The sequence below is a fragment of the Micropterus salmoides genome, unplaced genomic scaffold, assembly GCF_014851395.1.
Source record: "Micropterus salmoides isolate LMB-PRFRI ecotype aquatic unplaced genomic scaffold, ASM1485139v1 Ms_hic_scaffold_11, whole genome shotgun sequence".
Taxonomy (NCBI): domain Eukaryota; kingdom Metazoa; phylum Chordata; class Actinopteri; order Centrarchiformes; family Centrarchidae; genus Micropterus; species Micropterus salmoides.
Genome location: NW_024040152.1, coordinates 13,890,526 through 13,912,248, shown reverse-complemented (window position 1 = coordinate 13,912,248; position 21,723 = coordinate 13,890,526). Strand labels below are relative to the sequence as shown.

The 21,723-nt window shown below is 42.7% G+C and overlaps 1 protein-coding gene across 3 annotated transcripts; it reads left to right on the top strand.

Moving 5' to 3' along the window:
• Positions 1 to 594: 594 nt before the first annotated feature.
• Positions 595 to 21,530, top strand: atp1a3b (ATPase Na+/K+ transporting subunit alpha 3b). Of its 3 annotated transcripts, none has more exons than XM_038711054.1 (23): positions 595 to 788; positions 918 to 1,010; positions 11,088 to 11,165; positions 11,738 to 11,797; positions 12,038 to 12,241; positions 12,468 to 12,581; positions 12,799 to 12,933; positions 13,013 to 13,130; positions 13,311 to 13,579; positions 13,964 to 14,162; positions 14,281 to 14,525; positions 14,624 to 14,816; positions 15,533 to 15,708; positions 15,825 to 15,961; positions 16,576 to 16,726; positions 17,544 to 17,712; positions 17,965 to 18,119; positions 18,261 to 18,384; positions 18,612 to 18,757; positions 18,856 to 18,986; positions 19,167 to 19,268; positions 19,391 to 19,482; positions 19,993 to 21,530. In XM_038711054.1, exons 2-23 carry the CDS (start codon positions 1,005 to 1,007, stop codon positions 20,019 to 20,021), a joined length of 3,033 nt encoding a protein of 1,010 aa, XP_038566982.1. In that variant the 5' UTR covers positions 595 to 788; positions 918 to 1,004; the 3' UTR covers positions 20,022 to 21,530. The 3 variants fall into 3 exon arrangements, with proteins under 3 accessions (XP_038566982.1, XP_038566980.1, XP_038566983.1); XM_038711052.1 differs by having other exon boundaries at positions 11,049 to 11,165; XM_038711055.1 differs by lacking the exons at positions 595 to 788; positions 918 to 1,010 and adding an exon at positions 10,243 to 10,262.
• The last annotated feature ends 193 nt before the right edge of the window (positions 21,531 to 21,723 follow it).

The window sequence follows — 21,723 nt, the reverse complement described above, 5'->3', positions numbered from 1 at the left end:
GCTGCTGACTCTGCATTGTCAAAAATGTTCACCAGCTGATGCACTGGCAGTCAGGTTGCAGATTGCATGCCCCTGAAGAGTGATACATTGATGACTGAACTGGGAGGTTAAAGGATCAAATATGATTCTGCTGAAGTGACATATGACAACATTCCCATGACAGGTCAAACACAACTGATGAGACATCCAAGGGTACTTATCACATGCAATAATGCACACAAATCCATTGTTTTATCTTACATAAATACATTACATGATGAACAAACACAACCACGACAACTAAAATCTAACCTTGTGCGTCCATTTATACAAAATTTCAGCCTAGAGATTCGCGATGCTGCTGGCTGCAAGCCTCGGAATTCTGCAGTAAAGCAGGAGGGGCAGAATTGGCCTTCTATTGGTCAACTTGGAGGTTCAGATGAAACCAATTGGTCAGTGATCGCTTCACCGATGAGACAGTCCGAATTATGATTGGCCAGCTGCGTGAGTGGTGGGCGGGTGTAATTTGCCTGTCGGTTCACTCATTTGCTTGAAGCGGGGCTTCTTTCATTGGCGGAGGGTTGCGGCTAGAGAAGCGGAGTACTGCGGCAGCTGGCATTGCCGCGGAGGGAGATCAATGCTGAAAAGGTAGCAGTGCGGCTCGTTAGAATCGCCGGTCTTTCACCGCAAGTATCAGAGAGCAAAGGAAGGAAACGCATCCCCGCGTGATGCTCCGCTTGAGACCGCAATATTGCATTTGAACGTGACGTCTCACGGAGAAGAAAGATTGTAGCCTAATCTTTTTGAAGGTTTGACAAACCGTTCATTAAAGCTTAAGAAAAAGTATTTTGTGAGACCTATGTATTACGTCCCTGACGTCGTTATTTTTCCTTTAAGCAACCCTGACAAACTGAGCATATTCTCTCTTATTTTTCAAGGCGAGGCATTTTGGTATAATTCAACGTGAGGGGCTGACACCTCTCAAGCCGTGCATCACCTAAGAGGAAAAGAGTGACTGCGTCAACATGGGGGTAAGACTGATGTTCCCAACTTTCTAACTGCGTTGTAGCCCACCTGAAGTGGCCTGTGAAGTGAACGGTACCCTGATGTAGGCTATTATTCCTGACGAGGAAGGGCTGCAAACTGAGCCGTGATGTCATTTAAAAAAAAAAAAATGGAAATTCCGTTTGTCTGAGTGACATTGTCTGTAATGCGGAACCGCTTTTTACCCTGGTCTGTTAGACTGCGACAGATTGAATAGCCAGTAGCTCATGTAGGCTACAGCTATAGAACGCAGCTGCATTTGACTGCTCCCTTTGATTTGACATTACCCAGGTTTTGACTTGAACAGAATAGGTTATTATTGGCTCGTGTCCTTTGCCCTGATTCACTCGGTCAATTTAAATGGGCCCCGAGACCGAATATGAATGAAAAATGATGCCGGACTCATACGAAGATAATGTGTGTGTGGTTTATTGGTTGTCAATGTGCCATATCCTATTTCCAGATAGGCCTTATAACCTTGCCAGCCATTGTAGGCCTAATCGGTTTATTCTTACCGAGAGCTCTCGTGTGGGAGAGAGGGAGGGCGAGGAGGAAGGAAGGGGTGCACGTGTTAGAAACCTGTTCAGTTCACCTATTCTTAACCTGTGCTTTAAAGAGTTTTGTTACATTTGGAGGCACACACGCACATAGTTTTGCTCTATGACGTGATGAATGAACGCGGTGTACTGTGACCTCCTTCTTGCCCTCGCTGTCCCCCGCCCTCCCCCCTCTCCCCATGTCCTCTCCCGCTTTAAACCCCACTGGCACTGCCCTCTCTCCGGTCTGGCCCCACACAAGAAGCATCTGGCGAGGAACCGGCCAGATGCTGAGGCCATCGCGTCCTTACAGTGGACGCTAGCAGCGGAGGAGTGTCGTCCTCGGCACCCTCAATGACCCATGCGTCATAATGCGGTTACCGGGAATAAGCGCATCGCCAGTTTATTTCCCCTTTAATTTGTGACATAACAGGGACTCGATTATCGCCAACAGTGAGCACATTTTCGCTCACTACATAGCCTATTAAAGAAACGACGCGGTCAGAAGCCTACACCAGGATCACGACTATATGCTTGATAGAATTTGTCAGTTATGGTTTCAGAGAGTTGTCATCTGCTGTGCGCACAGTTAAACCATTATAAGCATCTGCTCTGTTTCCTGTTATCAAGGAGAACGTATTAGCCATGCAAATGAATCAGATGAGGCTGGTGGAAAAACACAGCGACTGCCAATGTAGGCTATTGCGCAATATCTATTCCATCATCATCCTGTGCAAGGAGTTGTAATTTTTAATCTCCGACCGCGGTCTGTATGCTGAATGATGCAGTGGTGTGACACTGCGGACAGGGGACCACGCGGTAAAGAGCGATATCTGCCGCTGGAGAGGCAGTGTAAGCCGGTGTCATCGCGGGGAAGAGAGCTTTCGGTCCGTGTCGGGCTATTCATTTAGATGTGAAAGCCAACCCGGCAGCATCAGCGGGCACTGCGTCAAAAGGGATGAGAGTGCAAAAAGTGCTTACGCATGTACTGCTGCTGTTTGGAAGTTTGGTAACGCAGTGTGAAGGAGAGATGCTGAGTCTATTTGGTGTGTCATCTCGGAAGATGCCACAGTTCCCCACAGATTGCCATTATTGAAGGCAACGTGAGCGCCCCTGGCGATCTGTGAAGGTTGTTTCCTTGCCTTTCACTTGCTGCGAGCTAAGGTCACCCTGAATGGGAAATGGGATGGATAGATGGATGAAGGGATGGAGGGATTGATGGATCGGCCTTAGTGGACCGAGGAGTCCCTATCTTGTTATCACGCGTATCACTCGACTACACTTCTTCTCTTTCTTTCTGTCTTTCTGAATTTCTTACTAGCGCACTCTGCGCCAGCTGTCCTTTCCCAAGGCCGCAGGGGGCATCGCTTGCAACGTGCCTTCTGCGTCAAACCTGGGGCGGGGCCTCTGGTGTGGAAATTCCCTGTAAAGAGCTGTGATAGGCTGGCACAAGGAATCACGCAGAAAGGACCGGGTTAACAGGCAGCAGTGATGCTATAGAGCAAAGCTTTTGCACAGATGTAGAGATACAGAGATACATACTCTAAATTTGGCAGAGCATCTCCAAAGAAATGTCTTAGAGGTCTTTTCACTCACACACCTTCTCACCTTGCTCATTGTTCTGCCCATCCTCATTAATGCAGCTACACATAACTGTCTGTGATGCTGACGAAACTATAGGATCATAAAGCCAGATGAGGGCTGCACACATGGATCGACTGTTGGTTTTCACCTTCAGACACGTGACACTGATGGGGGGAGGGTGCCACTGCTGAGAGAGCAAGAGGGAAAGAGAGGATGGGCAGATAAGTAGTGACTGGTCTGCAGGTGTAGAGAGAGAAAGAGAGAGGGATTTAAAGTGACGGATGAGGAGTATGGAGGGGGAGGGCTGCCTGGCTGTATATCCTGTTACAGGATAATGACCCGAGGCTCACATTACAGTGGCTCCTGTTTCCTCTTGCTGCGCCTTGTGGGATTGGTTTTCAGAGGGACAGGAGACTGATGGGATGTGGTTGGGAGGGAGGTCTTCATAGGACATTGACTGAAGTGTGGTGTTGGAGAGGTGTACTGTAGGTGGGCTGTTGGCCCAGGGGGGATGGGGTATTAAAGAGAGATGAAGCTGTTGTAGCAGCACTGAGGTTTTGTCAGAAGGTCATACAGGCTGGTGACGAGGGGTGTGGTTGAGATGCAGCATGGCTGAGGAGAAGCTCCTGTTCGTGTCATGTTCCCTATAAGACTAATTACCTGTGTCATGATATAAACCTGTCTAGAACAGCATATACTTTTATATTTGCACTAGTGAGTAGTTATAATGTGTTAGTAGAAGGTAGTTCAGGATGTGTGTGGCCTCTGCAGAGGCCCAGCCCTTTGTTTGGTGCAGAGTGCTGCACGTCCCTCCCCACTGCACCTGCTGCCTGATGCTGACAGGCTGCACTGTACCTCAACTGATCTGTCCCACGTGTTGCAGGGACCAATAGAAAAGCATACAGGTTCTGATGCCGTATGGACTTTCTAACCACACAGCCAGCTGGGATCTTTTGGCCCTGTGGCCTAGGGGTCAATATGCTGACCCTTTGAAATGCTCCTCCATTGTCACTTTCAAGCTTCTTGATCAATAGATATCCACTGGTATGAGGACAATTTCTTAATGAGAATACTGCTGAAGGACAGATTCCAGATTTATCTAGGGCCTCAGCAAAAAAAAACCTGGTTAGCCTCCTTGCTAGTGTGAGACTAACAGGATAAAGACTGAGCTGTGAGCTCAGTAGCAACTTGTGTAATGTTAATAAAATCAAAAGGTCAGTGCTGTCTCCTTCATATATTGTTTTAGAGATTACAGTAGACCTAGTGATTTAGAACAGTTTTCCAACATTAACGTGTTGATGGTCTCCCATAATGAGAGCGATTCAGAGGGGTTAGGCTGCCTGACTACAATGACATGACTAATTCAGGGTGTTGTCCTGGAGATGTGTGTATGTTTGTGAAGTGTGTGTGACTGTGAATGTGTGCGTCCCTGTGTGAATACACCAAAGCACAAAGTGTAACACTGAGCAGCCACAATGGACAAAGGCTTGTTAAGATAAAAAACAGATCATTTTACCACACGCTGCTGCATTTGATTTGTGATTTGTTATTATGTAATGCTTCCATTCAGTGAAAAGGTTTCAGCATTCTTCAAGTAGTTTTAAGGTTTAAAGTAATTATACTCCTGAATAGTGAATAGTTAAGGAGATCCATTCATCATACTGAACATAACATATCATAGTATCTAAAACGGTATTTGGTTTAATTAGTTTAGTTGTGTGCAGTCAGCAGCTGTGTGTATGGATGTGGGTAAATGCACATCGGCACATGTTTGTGAAAGCAGCTCCCTGCTGAGCAATCTTAAGGTGCCCTCGCTCACACTGTGGCGAGATGCCATGTTCCCTACCAGATTCCCTACCAGAACTAAGATTTACAATGCTAATCTAGACCAGGCCACATTCACACACACGCCAAGACACCAATTATAGCGCAAGTATATCCCTCAGAGCTCACATGGGTGGAGAGTGCATTATATTGAACTAAAGCTGCACAGTTACGCTATTGTCTCAGATGAAGTTGATGAGAGGACAGACAGATGTTCAGAAGGGAACAGACTGGAGGGCAGGAGGGGCGACAATTTAAATTGGGATTTTCAGTTTGGGTTGTGTTTGGTTGCGTTTCTTGCGGTTGTTTATTTTAGGAGAGCACAACACAGATTATTTGAGAGCTAAAGAGAATTAATCTCTCTCTGTCTCTTTGTGTTTATGTAGTTCAGAGATTAAGATTTTATCTTACTGCTCTTAAACGGCCACAATCTTTTTATTGTACATCTATTTACATATACTTTTCCATTGGATCATTCCTTGACGTGTACTTGTACATTTAGCATTTCATTTTAACTGTCACAGGGTAGGAACAGGATGTCCCCTAGGACTGTTGTTGTCACTGTCTGTTTCATGCAGAAACATTTTATGGAATCTTCTCCCTTTCTTCTTCATGTCTGATATCAGGAATCTCCCCCTTTTGAAGTCTGTCCACTTTGTTGAATAGAAAGATAAAAAGCCTTCATATCATTATCAAGGCTGATACAGATAAGTGAAACAAATATCTATTACAAGGCTTTCAAATCCTAATAATCTGTTAAAAGTAACCATCAAATCCATTCACTTACTCAGTACTGTTAGAAGCCATTCCCTAAATGATTAGGCACTGGAACCCAATTATAAATGTGGAGATTTGATTATCCTGAGAGAGAATACCAGAGAAAGAAGTGTAGAGAGAGATAGAGAGACAAACAGAGGAAGAGGCACAGTGGGCTAATCCAGTGTAGTAATCAGACTAGCTAATCCCAACAGCTACGTCCCTTGGTCCCCGCCCTCCCCCCACTGCTCTGCCATCCTGCTGCAAGAAACAGCAGATGGCCCAATGACCTTGCAAGGTGACACACACACACACACACACACACACACGCAATCATGCAACAATACATATATATACACCACACGTATAATAGCAGGTCTACAGATGCAGAAATAAAATTACAAACAAGCAAACATTTAACGTAAAGTTATCAAATATGTTTATTAATATTGTTTGTATTCATTCTTACCTTTTTACATCTTTTTGCATTTTCATAAATGTGTCTTAAATTTTTTTGCCTTTATTGGATAATTCATAGAGAAGATAGAGAGGGACAGCCAAGTGTGGTGGAGTCTCAATGATGCCTTAATAATAATTTTAAAAAACAAAGCATGTGACACATAACCATTTACGATAATTTCATTGTGAATGTGCATACAGTTCCCAGACAAACGACCCTGTGTAAGACACAGAAAACATATGTATTTTTTACTGTTCAGCTGTACATTCTTCAGTCATAGTCCTAGTGACAAACACACAATAAGGCCATGATGTAGCTCTCACATGGGCAGCGCAGAGGAGCTGATGTGATCCTTGCATGTGACTGCGTGTAGGGTTGCAGAAAGACAAAATAAGAACAAAAGATGGTATTTCTTCCATCTACAAACCACTTCCTCATATGAGTTCCACATAATAGGAAACAAAACTGCCAACGACACAGACAAACCCACCCTCAGCGGGCGTGCCTTGAGCTGTTGCCTTTAACATGCATGACATGGCATGTAAGAAGTCCACATTTGCCTTAAACATGCCCAGTACTCATTCAAGTGAGAAAACACACTGTTAACTGCCATGCTACATTTAGGGAACATTAGGGGACAAGCTCAAAACTTTATGACTATAACTATACGTTGTGCCTTGTATATGTATCTAATCATATTATTTCACTGTCAGTAGGTATCTCATTCACTTCCTCACTCTTTCTGCCGCAATGCGTGTAGATGCTGCTCATGCAGACTGTAGCCAACACAATGACTCACCTCTGCTCACAAAGACACAAGCACACACAAACACACACCAATTCCTTGAATCAATTGCCTGTTTGTCTTATACAGCAGTGAATACAGTGTCCAGTTAGAATTGCATCAATTATTGCTCATCTCGGATCACATCAGGGGGTTCAAGAAGTACTTGGCCACTGCTGAGCTTCGTCACCATGCCAGTGGCTGTGCCTGTCACCATGGTTACTTGCTCTCCAAACTCACTCCTTAGTGTTGTTCACATGAGGACAAAATGCAAGGTTTAGTCTGGTTAGCCAGAGCAAGCCTGCAGAATAATTCGTCAAATCAAACACACAACCAGATACACAAAGCATTGGCTTTATTGAATTATTGAAATTTTGAGCAGATTTTTTATAAGCAAAATGTAACTACATGTGAGTGACTACACTATGTAAACCATAAAGGAGCAGCCTCATCATGTTTCCATTTCCTGATGTCACAAATGTGTATCATCACCATCAGTCTGTGTTTGTCTGTGCGCTTGTGGGGAGTGAGACCGTCTGTAATTCCAGCCACTCTCTGATTTCTTCCTCAGAACAGAGGGGGCTCATTACATTACCCAGAGCTGTGTGAGACAGCTGGACACCCACACAGATGCACACAGTCAGGTGCACTGTGATGCTTCCTGCAAATGACAATGTAAATGTAAAAATGAAAACATGCTCAGATTGTACATGCACGCAATATGGAGATAAAAGGGATGGATATTTATACAGATGAGAAACATCTAACTACAATAACAATAGATTTAAATGTAGAAATATGTATAGTTTAAAGGCTGTCACTTGTTTCACCTTTTTGCAAAAATGTTATTGTAGGTGCAATATGGTGCAAGACACACCTTATTAGGTAACAGGATGTGTATGGATTGGGAAAAGGAGAGCATTAATGATTGAGTGGCAAGCACACTAACACACACAAAGCAGGCGTGTACTTAACATACCCAACATACAGTAAACACAGACCAAAGATAAATCAGCAACTTGTCTTTTCTCTGTGAGTCATGCTGATAACTACTCATTCATATCCGAAAACATAAACACTTAAGGACAAACACGGACACCCAGATTGAGAATTTAATCTAGTACCATATGAGAACACTTACTCAAAGTGATACACACATACACACACACCATAAGAAAGGTTGTGCAATCTATCAGAGTGGGGTCACTGTGGGTCAAACACTGACACAGAGCCAGCAGACAAAGACTGCTGGTCAATATCTAATTAGAAGCATGAGAGAAGGGTGACAACAGCTCTTCTCACTCTCACTTTCAGTCCCTTTCTCCATCCGCCTCTCTCGCTCTTTATCTATCCCCACTTCTCACCTCCCACTGAAATCTCCCTTTCCATGTGCCCAATCCTGTCTGTCATCCACCCCCTTAATGTCCATCTCTCTATGTCTCTACTTTTCACCACACATTGTTTGGTTTGGCACACCTCTCCACCCCCCTACCTATTGTCTGGGTATTTGTGTGTGTTAGTTTGATAGGGAAAGATAGAGAAAAACCTGTGTGTGTCCATATTTATGTTTTGTATTTTATTTAAGTGTGCTCTTGAGCTGACAATGTTCCCTATATGTATTTAATTGCCTGTGGAAAAACTATTCCACAACAACAATGTTATACCTACAAGCGCATACTTACGCAACTGCCAGTCTGTCATCTTTGAGATTATAGTACCTATTTAACACCTGATTAGAAGGCAAATATGTAACTTTATGTTATTCAACACTTTTCATCTCTAAATAAAGATAAGATGCCTTCATTCTTTCAGTTAATCTCCAGTGGATAATACATACATATATATAACATAGATGTATGTGCCAACACACCCTCTTTCTCACTCACAGACACACACACACACGTGTGCACGCATACTGGGTCTGTCTCTGAGGGGTTGTGCGGCAGTACTTTTCCACTGCATCAGTCTCTGCTTTATACAGCCTCTGCCTCACCAGGCCTGCCTGGTCTTGCTGCAGCAAGATATTTACTCAACACTTCTTTAAGTTGCAGAACTCTGCCTATGTATGCATATTTGCATGCATGTGTGTGCGTTTGTTAGCAGTCAGGTTAAACAGCTCCCTCTCACTGGCATGCTACTGTCTGCTGGACATGCTTGAACGAATAGTTTTTTTTGTTTGCTTTGAATTCTGACATTACTTAACAACTGGTGCTCCACTATGAAGTGAGTGAATGAGAGTAGTTTTTCACACATCCTTTGTTTTGACGCCAAACCAGAAACACAGGTCTTTCACAAGAGTTTCACACAGCTCAGTTACAGTTCAAGTGGGACATGCAGTGTTTTACCTACCTTTGGTAATCACATTTGACGCACTGCAGGTGTGTGTGTTTGGGTGTGGTTTGGTTTTGTGAGTTTGTTAATCGAGATGTGTGGAGGACTTGAGATCTCCATTCACACTCCCCCACTGTTGCCTTTTGTAAATACTGTATGTACATTTGGTTATTGACTTAGAACCGAATTATTAAACGTGCTTTTAAGCATTATAACAAACAGCGGATCAGTTTGTTCTTTGTAGTTCATATCTGCATTATAAAATCAGAAGCAATCAAAGTAATCAAGCAGCAGTTACTTTTACATTTTGCAGTCCTGAAACTGTAACTACCTGATTGAACCACTAGAGGGTGCTTTCTTCATTTCAGTGAATTTCAGCACACAGTTGGTTTTTGATTTGCTGTGAAGAAAAAACAGTAGACCTACCACTTATCTTTTTAATCAATTAAATCTTAACCTGTATCCTCCTCTATTGCTCTTTTGATACACATACCTTAATCTGAAATTAAGATTATTGTTGTCATTGATTATTAGTTGATAGGCATCAATGTTTCTGTCGGATTCAGGGTAAGTGATGTGGCTTTTATATCAGCTGGACTCTGCAACTCTGTCATTCTTGCAAGCCCATGCTTCGAGTCATCAGTGTATATCTGATAATATTGATCTGACCCACTCTCACCTCCTGGGAGGGATTCTTGCCTCTCCATGTGACCTCTGACCTTTGATGAGGGACATTTGTATAGATGTGACCCAGCAATCAGGATACTATCCAGACAACCAGCTAGAGTTACAGTTATAGACCTAGAAAGACTAGAATGTGCAGTGCTGGAGAAAATCTGGGTTATTAATAGTCCACTCACAACTATAAGCCAATTTCTACGGGGACAATTATAGTAAGGTTAGTACGTGGAGTGACAAGCAGTGCAGTTAAGCCAACAGAAGAGGACAAGGACATTTGGTGTTTGTATGTGGGTGCATGCATGTACTTTAATAATAGTATTTTTTTTATAATCTTGACATCAAGGTGTCTCTGATGTATAGTGTAGAATCATATTTGAATCTAATCAGAAAGCCTTTGATGAGCATAAACTCTGTTTGCCTGCTCTCTCGCATGTCCTTAATGCTTGCTGCAAAATAAAGTGATTAGTTAAAGACTACAGGTCAAGCCATTTGCTCTTGATTATGTTTTGATGTGTCCATTAGGCTGTTGTGGACATCAGAGCAAGAATTATTTGATCAATGGAGATCAAATGGATATGGCAGAGCATACAGCACGCGCATGCTTGAATGATGCACTCTTAATGTAGATGTTTTTGTTCAGAAAGGCTATCAGGGTAATGCATTTACCTTTCATGTCTTAAATAATTCTTGTGATAATGTTTTTATTTTAATGCACTTCATTTAAAATCTTCCTTATAAACTGAGGTTATTACTTTCTGAGAAATACAGGCTACCTCACAAGGCCACTTCACGAGGATACAACATTATTTACTGTATAATGAATACAATAAAGCCCACAGGCTTTATTTCTGTTGCAGTGACTGTTAAATACTGTTAGAATGCCAGGCACGCCTTTTCTCTGAACAGTTAAAGCATTTCATGCATTTTCAGAGACAAATTTTGGTTGTAGTTAATACACTGTACATGTACAAGCCTAGAGAACAGTTAAGATTATATACAAAGGCACCCGGGCTACTATTTCCTTAATCTAGTCCAAAGGCATGTATAAAACATGTGTGTGTGTCTGTAGTATGGGCGGTCAGACAGTTACCGCGTTGCCACCACACAGGACAAAGATGACCGATCCCCCAAGAAGAAGAAGGGGGGACCCAGGGACATGGATGACCTGAAGAAGGAAGTGCCCATTGTAAGTAAAACCTTCTTTTATCTCTGAATACTTGTGGAACTGAATGTTGACATAAAGTATGTTTGAGGCCAATTCCCTTTTGATTCTTACAGTCATAACAGTCATAAGCTGATTTATTTGACAACTTTTGAAGAACATCCACTTGGAGCTTATAGTAAATGAAAGTGAATTGACACCGGATCTGTTGAGAAGAGAAGGGAAATCTTTCTCATACAGGCCAAACATTTTTATTTTTGCTGGTAAGAGGGGTGACTTGTTATCAGGAGGTCGTCAATTTGATCCCACATCCCAGCGCAAGAAACAGACACCTGGGACGCCAAATCTGGCTGCTCTGATACTCTTGGCTCTGAGGTGAACTGCATGCATGGAGTCAATTTCTAATTAACTCATATGCCATTAAGTTCTTGGATGTTCTGAAAAATGCTAAAAAGATCCAAACTCTTTTTGATCACATATTAGCATAATTCTGCGACTACTTTCTACACACTTTTCTTGCATGCAAAAAAATTACAACTACTAAACATACTGAACTACGCAGAGTACTGATTATCGCTGTATCTTTTTTTCTCCAGACAGAACATAAGATGTCGATAGAGGAAGTATGCAGGAAATTCCAGACTGATATTGTCCAGGTGAGTTGAAGAATTTTTCTCAGAATGTACAGCTATGGTTTGACACAGTTTTTCCAGTTGGCCACAAGGTGGCATTATGGAACTTCTATTGGTTTATTACAGTTTAATTGACAATCCAAGGCAACTGTCCCCTAGACTCCAATGACATAATAAAGAAATATGAAAATGTTTTTGTTGGCTTTGCCCCAGAGCAGACTTACTTTCTAACTTCACATCCCACTTGCTCTGTGTTCCCTCCAGGGACTGACCAATGCCAAGGCAGCAGAGTATCTGATTAGGGACGGTCCCAATGCTCTCACCCCTCCTCCCACCACCCCGGAGTGGGTCAAGTTCTGTCGCCAGCTGTTCGGAGGATTCTCTGTCCTGTTGTGGATCGGCGCCATCCTCTGCTTCCTGGCCTACGCCATCCAGGCAGCCACTGAGGATGAACCTGCAGGAGACAATGTGAGCAGACAGCCACACACATATTTTGCACATATTTTACACATATTCACATCTGCCCTATCTACACCTCATTAACACATCCGTCACACTTCTGACTCTGAAGTACAGACATAAATAACACCTCAGCAAAGTGATTTTAGCATCACACACACTATACCTAATGCCTTCCTTCCTACACTTGCATATGTTTGACTTTCTATCTCTGTCTCTCTCTCTTTCTCTCCAGTTGTACCTAGGTATTGTGCTCACAGCTGTCGTCGTTATTACTGGTTGCTTCTCATACTTTCAAGAGGCCAAGAGCTCCAAAATCATGGAGTCTTTCAAGAACATGGTGCCTCAGGTAAACATGCGCTTTGTCAAAAGAAACCAATTTGATTTGCATTTAATTTGATAAATTCTTTGCTAACAGTGTGTTTACTCAGACTGTTATTTTTACATGAAGTGGTGGATGAGGTCTTTGTTTTCTGCTCTTCCCATATTTCTAAAGACCATGTTTGTCTAAACTATGTCCCAACTGTGTGTATATTTTCTAACCATCACTGATACCTTCCTTGCAGCAAGCATTGGTGATCCGTGAGGGTGAGAAGGTACAGATCAACGCTGAAGAAGTGGTTGCCGGAGATCTGATTGAAGTAAAGGGAGGAGACAGGATCCCGGCTGACATCAGGGTGGTTTCTGCTCATGGCTGCAAGGTACACGCACATACATACATATGCACACACATCTTGCTTTCTGTTGTTTGCAATTACATGTTTTACTTTTTCCCAATAGGTTGATAACTCCTCACTAACAGGCGAGTCAGAACCTCAGAGCAGGTCACCTGACTGCACTCATGACAACCCCTTGGAGACCCGAAACATTGCTTTCTTTTCCACCAACTGTGTGGAAGGTATGGTCACTGTGGCAATAGTATTAGATGCTATTAACTTGTGTGTCTGTAGTTAGATATTGTTCGCTCTTAGACTCAAATATTATATATAATTGTGATTTTAACTGAGAAAATGTGTTGAAAGGCCTAATCACGTACAAAGATACTTTACATCATTATATTTATTTTTTACCAAACCAGGCACAGCGCGTGGCCTTGTTATCTGCACTGGAGACCGCACAGTCATGGGTCGCATTGCCACTCTGACCTCTGGCTTGGAGACCGGCAAAACCCCCATCGCCAAAGAGATTGAGCACTTCATCCACATAATCACAGGCGTGGCCGTCTTCCTTGGTATCACATTCTTTATCCTCGCCATCATCCTGGGTTACACCTGGCTGGAGGCTGTCATCTTCCTCATTGGTATCATTGTGGCTAACGTGCCTGAAGGACTGCTGGCTACAGTCACTGTAAGTGGACATCTAAATTAGCATACTTTGGTATCATATAGTATCTTTATGTGTTGTTTGCTATTAGTTTCTTTTGAACACATAACATTTTTTATTTCTTTCCTTTATGTTTGTCTGATTTAAGCGCTTACCTTACTTTTCTTACAAGTCTATACTTGTTGATTGATTGTTGTTCCATTTCTTTAAATGTATTCTCTTTCTCTTTTTATTTTGAAAGATGCTATTAAAAATAAAGATTTACTTGGTTGCTTCTTATTTAATTGTACTGTGAACTCTCTTTATTTAGCATCAAGAAATACAGAAATTCAGTTTTGGAGCTTCATAGTTGATACATCCAAACATAATCATAATTAACATAGTTAAACACGATGTATTTGCCTGCAGGTATGTCTGACCCTGACTGCCAAACGTATGGCTAAGAAGAACTGCCTGGTGAAGAACTTAGAAGCTGTAGAAACGCTGGGCTCCACCTCCACCATCTGCTCTGACAAGACAGGCACCCTGACTCAGAACAGGATGACTGTGGCCCACATGTGGTTTGACAACCAGATCCATGAGGCTGACACCACCGAGGACCAGTCTGGTGAGTGAGGAGAGGGCATATAGACACCACTGATAAAAATTTGTTACCACTGTAATAAGGATGAATAATTACTAGAAGCCATGATGGTTAATTATACCCACTTGTGTTATTTCTACAGGTGCCGCTTTTGACAAGAGCTCAGTGACATGGCTGTCTCTGGCTCGCGTCGCTGGTCTGTGCAACCGCGCTCAGTTCAAAGCAGGACAAGACTCATTTCCCATCCTGAAGCGTGACGTGGCCGGCGATGCCTCAGAGTCCGCTCTGTTGAAGTGTATTGAACTGTCCTGTGGCTCAGTCAGGATGATGAGGGATAAGAACAAGAAGGTGGCTGAGATTCCCTTTAACTCAACCAACAAATACCAAGTAAGTAACGGGTTGCATTTTGGCTATAAACACAGGTGAAACCCATTTATGCACAAACACCCTATTCACTATGTCACTTTTCATTTCTCCACCTCTAGCTGTCAGTGCATGAGACAGAGGATCCCAATGACAACCGCTACTTGCTAGTGATGAAGGGAGCTCCTGAGAGGATCCTGGACCGTTGCGCCACCATCATGATACAGGGCAAGGAGCAACCCATGGATGAGGAGATGAAGGAAGCTTTCCAGAATGCCTACATGGAGCTCGGAGGACTGGGAGAGCGAGTACTGGGTAAGTGTGACGGAAACCTGGGAGGCTGTTTAGTGAGTAAACCTCACTACCCGGCACCTTAAGAGACGCACTGGCGACAAACGGCCATGGCTTTTAGCCTCCTTGTCAGCATGACCGCCTCCCGTACCCAAGGCCGTCGGTTCGAGTCAGGACCGTGCAGTACATTCTAGGGTGCAGCCGGTTACATAAGGACATATAGAAATGGAGAAAGGTAAAGATGGATGGTCAAAGATACAGAGCCAAAAAGGGTGACAGGCCAAGTACAGTATGACCATGACCTTACAGGAATTGTAAATTGTCTTTTCCAGTTTGTTTAGTAATTCCTCATGCCATATTATATTTACAAAAAGCACAATATTACATTAATTAAACTTTGGATTATTTTAAGTAATTAACACTCGATAGCTTATTTGATCCACCAAGTGCCTCTGCTGTCCTGCATGCTGTGTAACTTAGTTTCTCTTGGGTGGTGGGGACACCTACTGTTCAAAACCTGTTACAATGAATGAACAACATGCTGTGTTCACATGACCACTTACTAATCGGAACAGAAATGCTCCTAAATTTCTGGTATAAAGGCACACATGGTATGTGCTTTATTTTGCAGTGATGATATTTTGTACTATTGGAAGTTATGTCAGAGGTGTACAGTAGAGATAGGTTGATTTCAGGACATCACAAATTAAACACTCAGCACACGTTTCTTCCCCCCCCAGGTTTCTGCCACTACCTGCTGCCAGAAGACCAGTACCCCAAAGGCTTTGCCTTTGACACAGAAGATGTAAACTTCCAGACAGACAACCTTTGCTTTGTTGGTCTCATGTCCATGATTGACCCTCCCCGTGCTGCTGTGCCCGATGCTGTTGGCAAATGCCGATCTGCTGGTATCAAGGTGACTCCTAATATATGATCTCTTCATTCCTTGCAGTGTTTTATAAGACAGTTCTATATGTGTCCTTGTGACATCACATGATGAAAAGTCATTTTTGTTGCTCTTGTTGTTATAAGGTCATTATGGTCACTGGAGATCACCCAATCACAGCCAAAGCCATTGCCAAGGGAGTGGGCATCATCTCAGAGGGCAACGAGACAGTAGAGGATATTGCAGCTCGTCTCAACATACCTGTCGGCCAGGTTAACCCCAGGTAAAGTCTGTTCACAGAAAAACATGAACGCAATCATACAATTTATGGTAAATTATGGGACCTACATTAAAGTTTCTGTGAAGGAAAATTCTTGTGAGCTGGTGGAACCCTCAAACACAGCAATATTTACTGAAGGTTGGTTGAGGAGCAAATGACGACAGAAGTAGTAGTTCCAAAATCAAATCTAAATTTTTCTTCCTGGTCAACAATATATATCCCTTTACTGGACATATGGAATCTATGATGTATCCCATTCAAGCTCATTCTCTACTGGCATAAATATGTATAACCATCTTATTGGATATTGAACTCTAATACATACCTAAGTCAAGTTGGAAATCGGTGGTCACATGTATTACATTCTAAGGGGAGACTGTCTGTCTATAAACATCAAAAGAAGAGCCCCATATCGCTGTTGTCCTTGGCTGACTAGGCAACGGCTCGTTCCTATCTACCCAGCTGTCATCATGCTCTCGTAGACGAAGACAGCAGCATGAACTATTGCTAGAGAGACAAAGGTCATTCTGTTTCTATTTTTATGACCTGTACCTGCTACCTTTAACCCACGTAGGTCTTCTTAGAAAAATTCCTTCATAGTTGCTGTCTGTTTTCAGGGATGCCAAGGCCTGTGTGATCCACGGTACAGACCTGAAAGATCTGTCTCAGGATCAGATGGACGACATCCTGAGGAATCACACAGAGATTGTCTTTGCCAGGACCTCCCCACAACAGAAACTCATCATTGTAGAGGGCTGCCAGAGACTGGTTGGAGCATTTGAGATTGTTTTAATAAAATGCATAACGCTCAATCAATGTTTTGTATGACTTAAAAAAGTAGGAGACACATCTATAATTCAAGTAGGCTTGAATCGAAGACAGATTCTTTTGTCCTTCTAGAAATTCATTGGGCGCATTCAGTGATTAGACTTTAAGGTATCAGTATACTTTTACAACAGCAGATGGCGCTAGTTATCTGTTGAATGAGGATTCTCTGACTGCGACATTAGACATGTTTTTTTTCCTTCTTCAGTGAGATGGTTAGATTGTATATAAAATATCAAAAGGCTTTAGTTTTATTGAAATATATTTTATTCATTGTAACATTTTAAGTTTAGTTTCAAGACGCAAAAGAAATGGCCTATAGTGTTTTATTAAAGAATTTATCCATCCATCCATCGTCAACCGCTTATCCTGCGTACAGGGTCGCGGGGGGCTGGAGCATATCCCAGCTTACATTGGGCGAAAGGCGGGGTACACCCTGGACAGGTCGCCAGTCCATCGCAGGGCTAAATAATTTATTTTCTTGCCAAATAACATTCAAGCCTTCAAGTCTTTATAAAAACTATTAAAAAATAGATCCGGCCTTTGACATCTGATGACACTGAGGTTGTATCGAATCATTTAATGTATTGTGATCATAGGAATGAAGAGTATTAATCTCTTGCTTTGGCATAGATTGTTACAATAATTAGGTCTGTCATAAAATGAAGGTACCTGGGTAGATGATGAATAACAACATTAAACAAATATGACTTCTATGTATTTATACCAGATAACCTCATTCCTCCATCTTCTCTCCCAGGGTGCCATTGTAGCTGTGACAGGCGATGGTGTGAATGACTCCCCTGCTCTGAAAAAAGCTGACATTGGTGTTGCCATGGGAATCTCTGGCTCAGATGTGTCCAAACAGGCTGCAGACATGATCCTGTTGGATGACAACTTTGCCTCTATTGTCACAGGAGTGGAAGAAGGTGAGAAGACCCAAAGGACAGAACCGGAAGACAGAGAACATTGAAATCAATGAAGGGTTTATAATGAGAAAATATGTAAAAAGAAGTGCGTGGAAAATAATATTTTTTGTCTGCAGATTAACTAAAAGAAATATTCTGACACAAAATCAGAGCTCAGGACAAAATGTTGAGGGTCTAGAAAATGTGTGAGGTCCAACTCACGTACAACTCAAGACTAATACGTGATGTGACCTGTCTGCTTTCTCTCTTCAGGCCGTTTGATCTTTGATAACCTTAAGAAGTCCATTGCCTACACCCTGACCAGCAACATCCCAGAGATCACTCCCTTCCTGTTTTTCATCATCGTCAACATTCCCCTGCCACTGGGAACCATCACCATCCTCTGTATTGACCTGGGAACTGACATGGTGAGAGCTGATCAAACAGTCACTGTCTTTTCCGACAAATACAGCTTTGCGCTCACACACACTCATCAGCGAATACAACTCCTGTTGATATGACACGTCATGCTGTACTGTAAAAGTTCACATTTCTTCCTCTTCCCTCAGGTGCCAGCTATCTCACTGGCTTATGAAACAGCTGAGAGCGACATCATGAAGCGTCAGCCCAGGAACCCATCTAGGGACAAGCTGGTGAATGAGAGGCTTATCAGTATTGCCTATGGACAAATTGGTAGGTGAAATGAAGATTGCTACCACTGATCCAGGCTGTGAACTGTCTTTGATCTGCATTGATTGATCTTGGTTGCCTGAAAGTAATTGTGTGCTAAAATCAACTTTATCCCACTTTTTTGTTCACAAGCAACAACAGCCAGATTATATTATCTGCAATGTTTTTGGGAAAACTACATTAAGTCAGTCAGAAAACTGTAACTTATCTCTTTGTATGTTTTTCCTCAGGTATGATCCAAGCTCTGGGAGGCTTCTTCTCCTACTTTGTCATCTTGGCTGAAAATGGTTTCTTGCCCAGTCTATTAGTAGGCATTAGGCTCAACTGGGATGACCGCTCTGTCAACGACCTGGAGGACAGCTATGGGCAGCAGTGGGTAAGTGCGTTTTTTTCGTGTGTTTAAGTTAACTTGTAGTTGTGTTTCCAGGTTTTGTTTCTTTATCTTACTGGCTATCTGTTCTCTCCTGCCCCCAGACATACGAACAGAGGAAGATTGTAGAGTTCACATGCCACACTGCCTTCTTTGTCAGTATTGTAGTAGTACAGTGGGCTGATGTCATCATCTGCAAGACCAGACGTAACTCTGTGTTCCAGCAGGGCATGAGGTGGGTCCAGCTGTACTGTGATACCAGCAGACTTACATGTGTATTTTCAGGTGTTGGGTTTCCAGAACCTACATTGGCACTTAATGTACCTTTTTGCCAACCATCATTAGCAATAAATGGAAATAAATAAGGGTAAGACGTATCTCAATTTCTGCATCATCATTGTGTTTCTCAACCCAGGAACAAGATCTTGATATTTGGCTTGTTTGAAGAGACAGCCCTGGCTGCTTTCCTGTCTTACTGCCCAGGCATGGACGTGGCACTCAGGATGTATCCTCTAAAGTGAGTGCCATTACCACATGTATCACAGGGATACATATGCAGTCACTCTGATATAAAGACATATTGTGTTATCTGTTTAGTTGATCATTTTTTAATCCTTGTGGTTCTTGTCTTGCCCACAGACCTACCTGGTGGTTTTGTGCATTCCCCTATAGTTTTCTCATCTTTGTTTATGATGAAGTCCGAAAACTTCTCCTCCGCCGGAATCCTGGAGGTTAGTATATTTTTCTGTTACCCCCTTATACCAAAGTTTATTTAAAGGAATAGTGCAACAACAACACGTTGTGGTGTTACAGGGGTATTATGCTGCACTATTTTTTGGCTTGGTGCGATAACTTCCTGGAGTCTCTGATGGTTGACTGGCAAACTCACAGCAACGTGAAACCACAACATGTAGATTTTACACTTGAGTTTTGTACTGATTAGATATAACATGTTATTTAATGAGCTTTAGAGCTGCTGGTTGTCAGATTTTATAATCTTCGGACGGAGCTAGGCTAGCTTTTTCCCCCTTTACAGTATTTCTTGTAAGCTAAGCTAACTGATTGCTGCCTGTAGCCACATATTTATTGTACAGACTTGAGAGTGGTTTCGGTGTTTTCCTCTAAAGTGTTGTAGTCCTTTAACTAATGCTAATTCAGTGGAAAATCTTCATAAATTATATCTTGTTTAATTAACTATGAACTATTCCTTTCTGTTTTTCTCTCTCTCATTTGCATTCCAGGTTGGGTGGAAAAGGAGACATACTATTGATCGATGGAGCATCTTTGCTCAAACCCCCTACATCTTCCACTTATTTCTCCCCCCTGTCACTCCATCCCTGGCAAAACACACCTCCAGATGTCCTACCCCGTTAAAGACAAAAACCGCTTTGAAGCAACTTTCATCACAACTGCCCCAAAGATTAAAAGCAGCAAAAGCACCTTTACAACTTTCTACATTGACCCGCCCCCTCTTCTCCCCATCTCCTATGATACTCTTTGCATGTGTTCTCTCACTGCTGTGTACATAAACCAATATATCTACCAAACGGCAGCTGCATATTGTGTATGTAGATTTGAATGAGCTAAGGATACAAAGGGAGTGTCTATGCTCTGCAAAAAAGGGCCATCCAGTTCCTTCCCCTTCCCTGTTCGGCCCCTGCTCTCTTCCCCTCGTCTTTCTCTATACCTCCGTTCCTCTCTCTTTTCCCTCCTCGCGAACCCTTTGCTTGTCCTCCAATCACACACAGATATAAAGATCACACAGTGAGATCCCACCGCCGACACCACTTCGACTGCCACCTCTCACCTCCGTCTCCTGTCTGTGGAGGACCAGCGGAGTGGTCATCTCCCCGTCGTTCTGCCTGCGGCCATTTTCCTTCTCTTACGTTCTCAACGGCCACACTGTTGTTGTTTTTTAATATGTGGGGTACAGGGGGGTTTAAATGATTTTACTTGTCTTTTTTATTTCGAAGACGAGAGGGGGGGGATATGTGAGAGCTGCTTTTCCTCATTTAGGCCTAACAAAGCACACCCCATGGCGTCCTGTCCCTCCTCTCTCCTCCTCTGTCTCTCACACCCCTCCCTTCCCTCCCGCCCCGTTTGTCTCTTGTTTGTGTGCACTGTGTGAACCATTGTCCTTGTTAATAACTATTACAGTACACCCCCCCCCCAAGTTGGTAAATACAATTCAATCTTTCTGTGTGCTCTAGGAAATCTATATAATTCTATACTGAATTTAAATGAAACAATAAAAAACATGTTGAAAAACAGCTCAAGAGAGACATTCATGAAGAAGAACAACAATATTGGTGAGATAGGAAAAAGCAAGACATACGTGTCTCTCTTTTTGTTTTTTGTTTGGTTTCAGTTATTTTTGCTCGTTTTTCAGGAGGCTACTCTAAGACTGTAACAGCAGAGCAGGGTTTCAGGTTGTGTTTTTACCAAAAGACACAAGACGCCAGTCAAGGCGTTCATGTTCCTGCCACTGCAGGTGTGCCGGTATGATGTGGTGCAGTGTGCTGTGATGTGGTGATGGTGAGTCCACATGCCTGGGTCCAGCTGTGGTTCAGTCCAGGTCCTGGTATGGCCTGGTCCGGTCCAGGATAGTGTTCATGTATGTGTTGGAGACCAGTGAAGGGCCAGCGGTCTCAGGCTGGGTCTATCTCAGATGGCTGCAAGAGTTGAAAGTCAAGAAGAAAAAAAAAAACACGACAAGTAAAACATGTGTGTCAAATAAATGAAACCAACACCAATAAAACATCTAGAACATTTAATACAACCTAGATCTCTCTGTGTGTCTTCCTGTCTCTGTTTTTACTTTACTTTTACTTTACACTTCACTCTAATTTATTAGAGAATAGAATAATTTTCTTATCTTTTTATCCCTCAGAAATGGCTTATAATATGCATCACCCATCAAGGTTGCATATTATGACAAAATATAAGGAATAATTTCTGTCATTTCTTACATT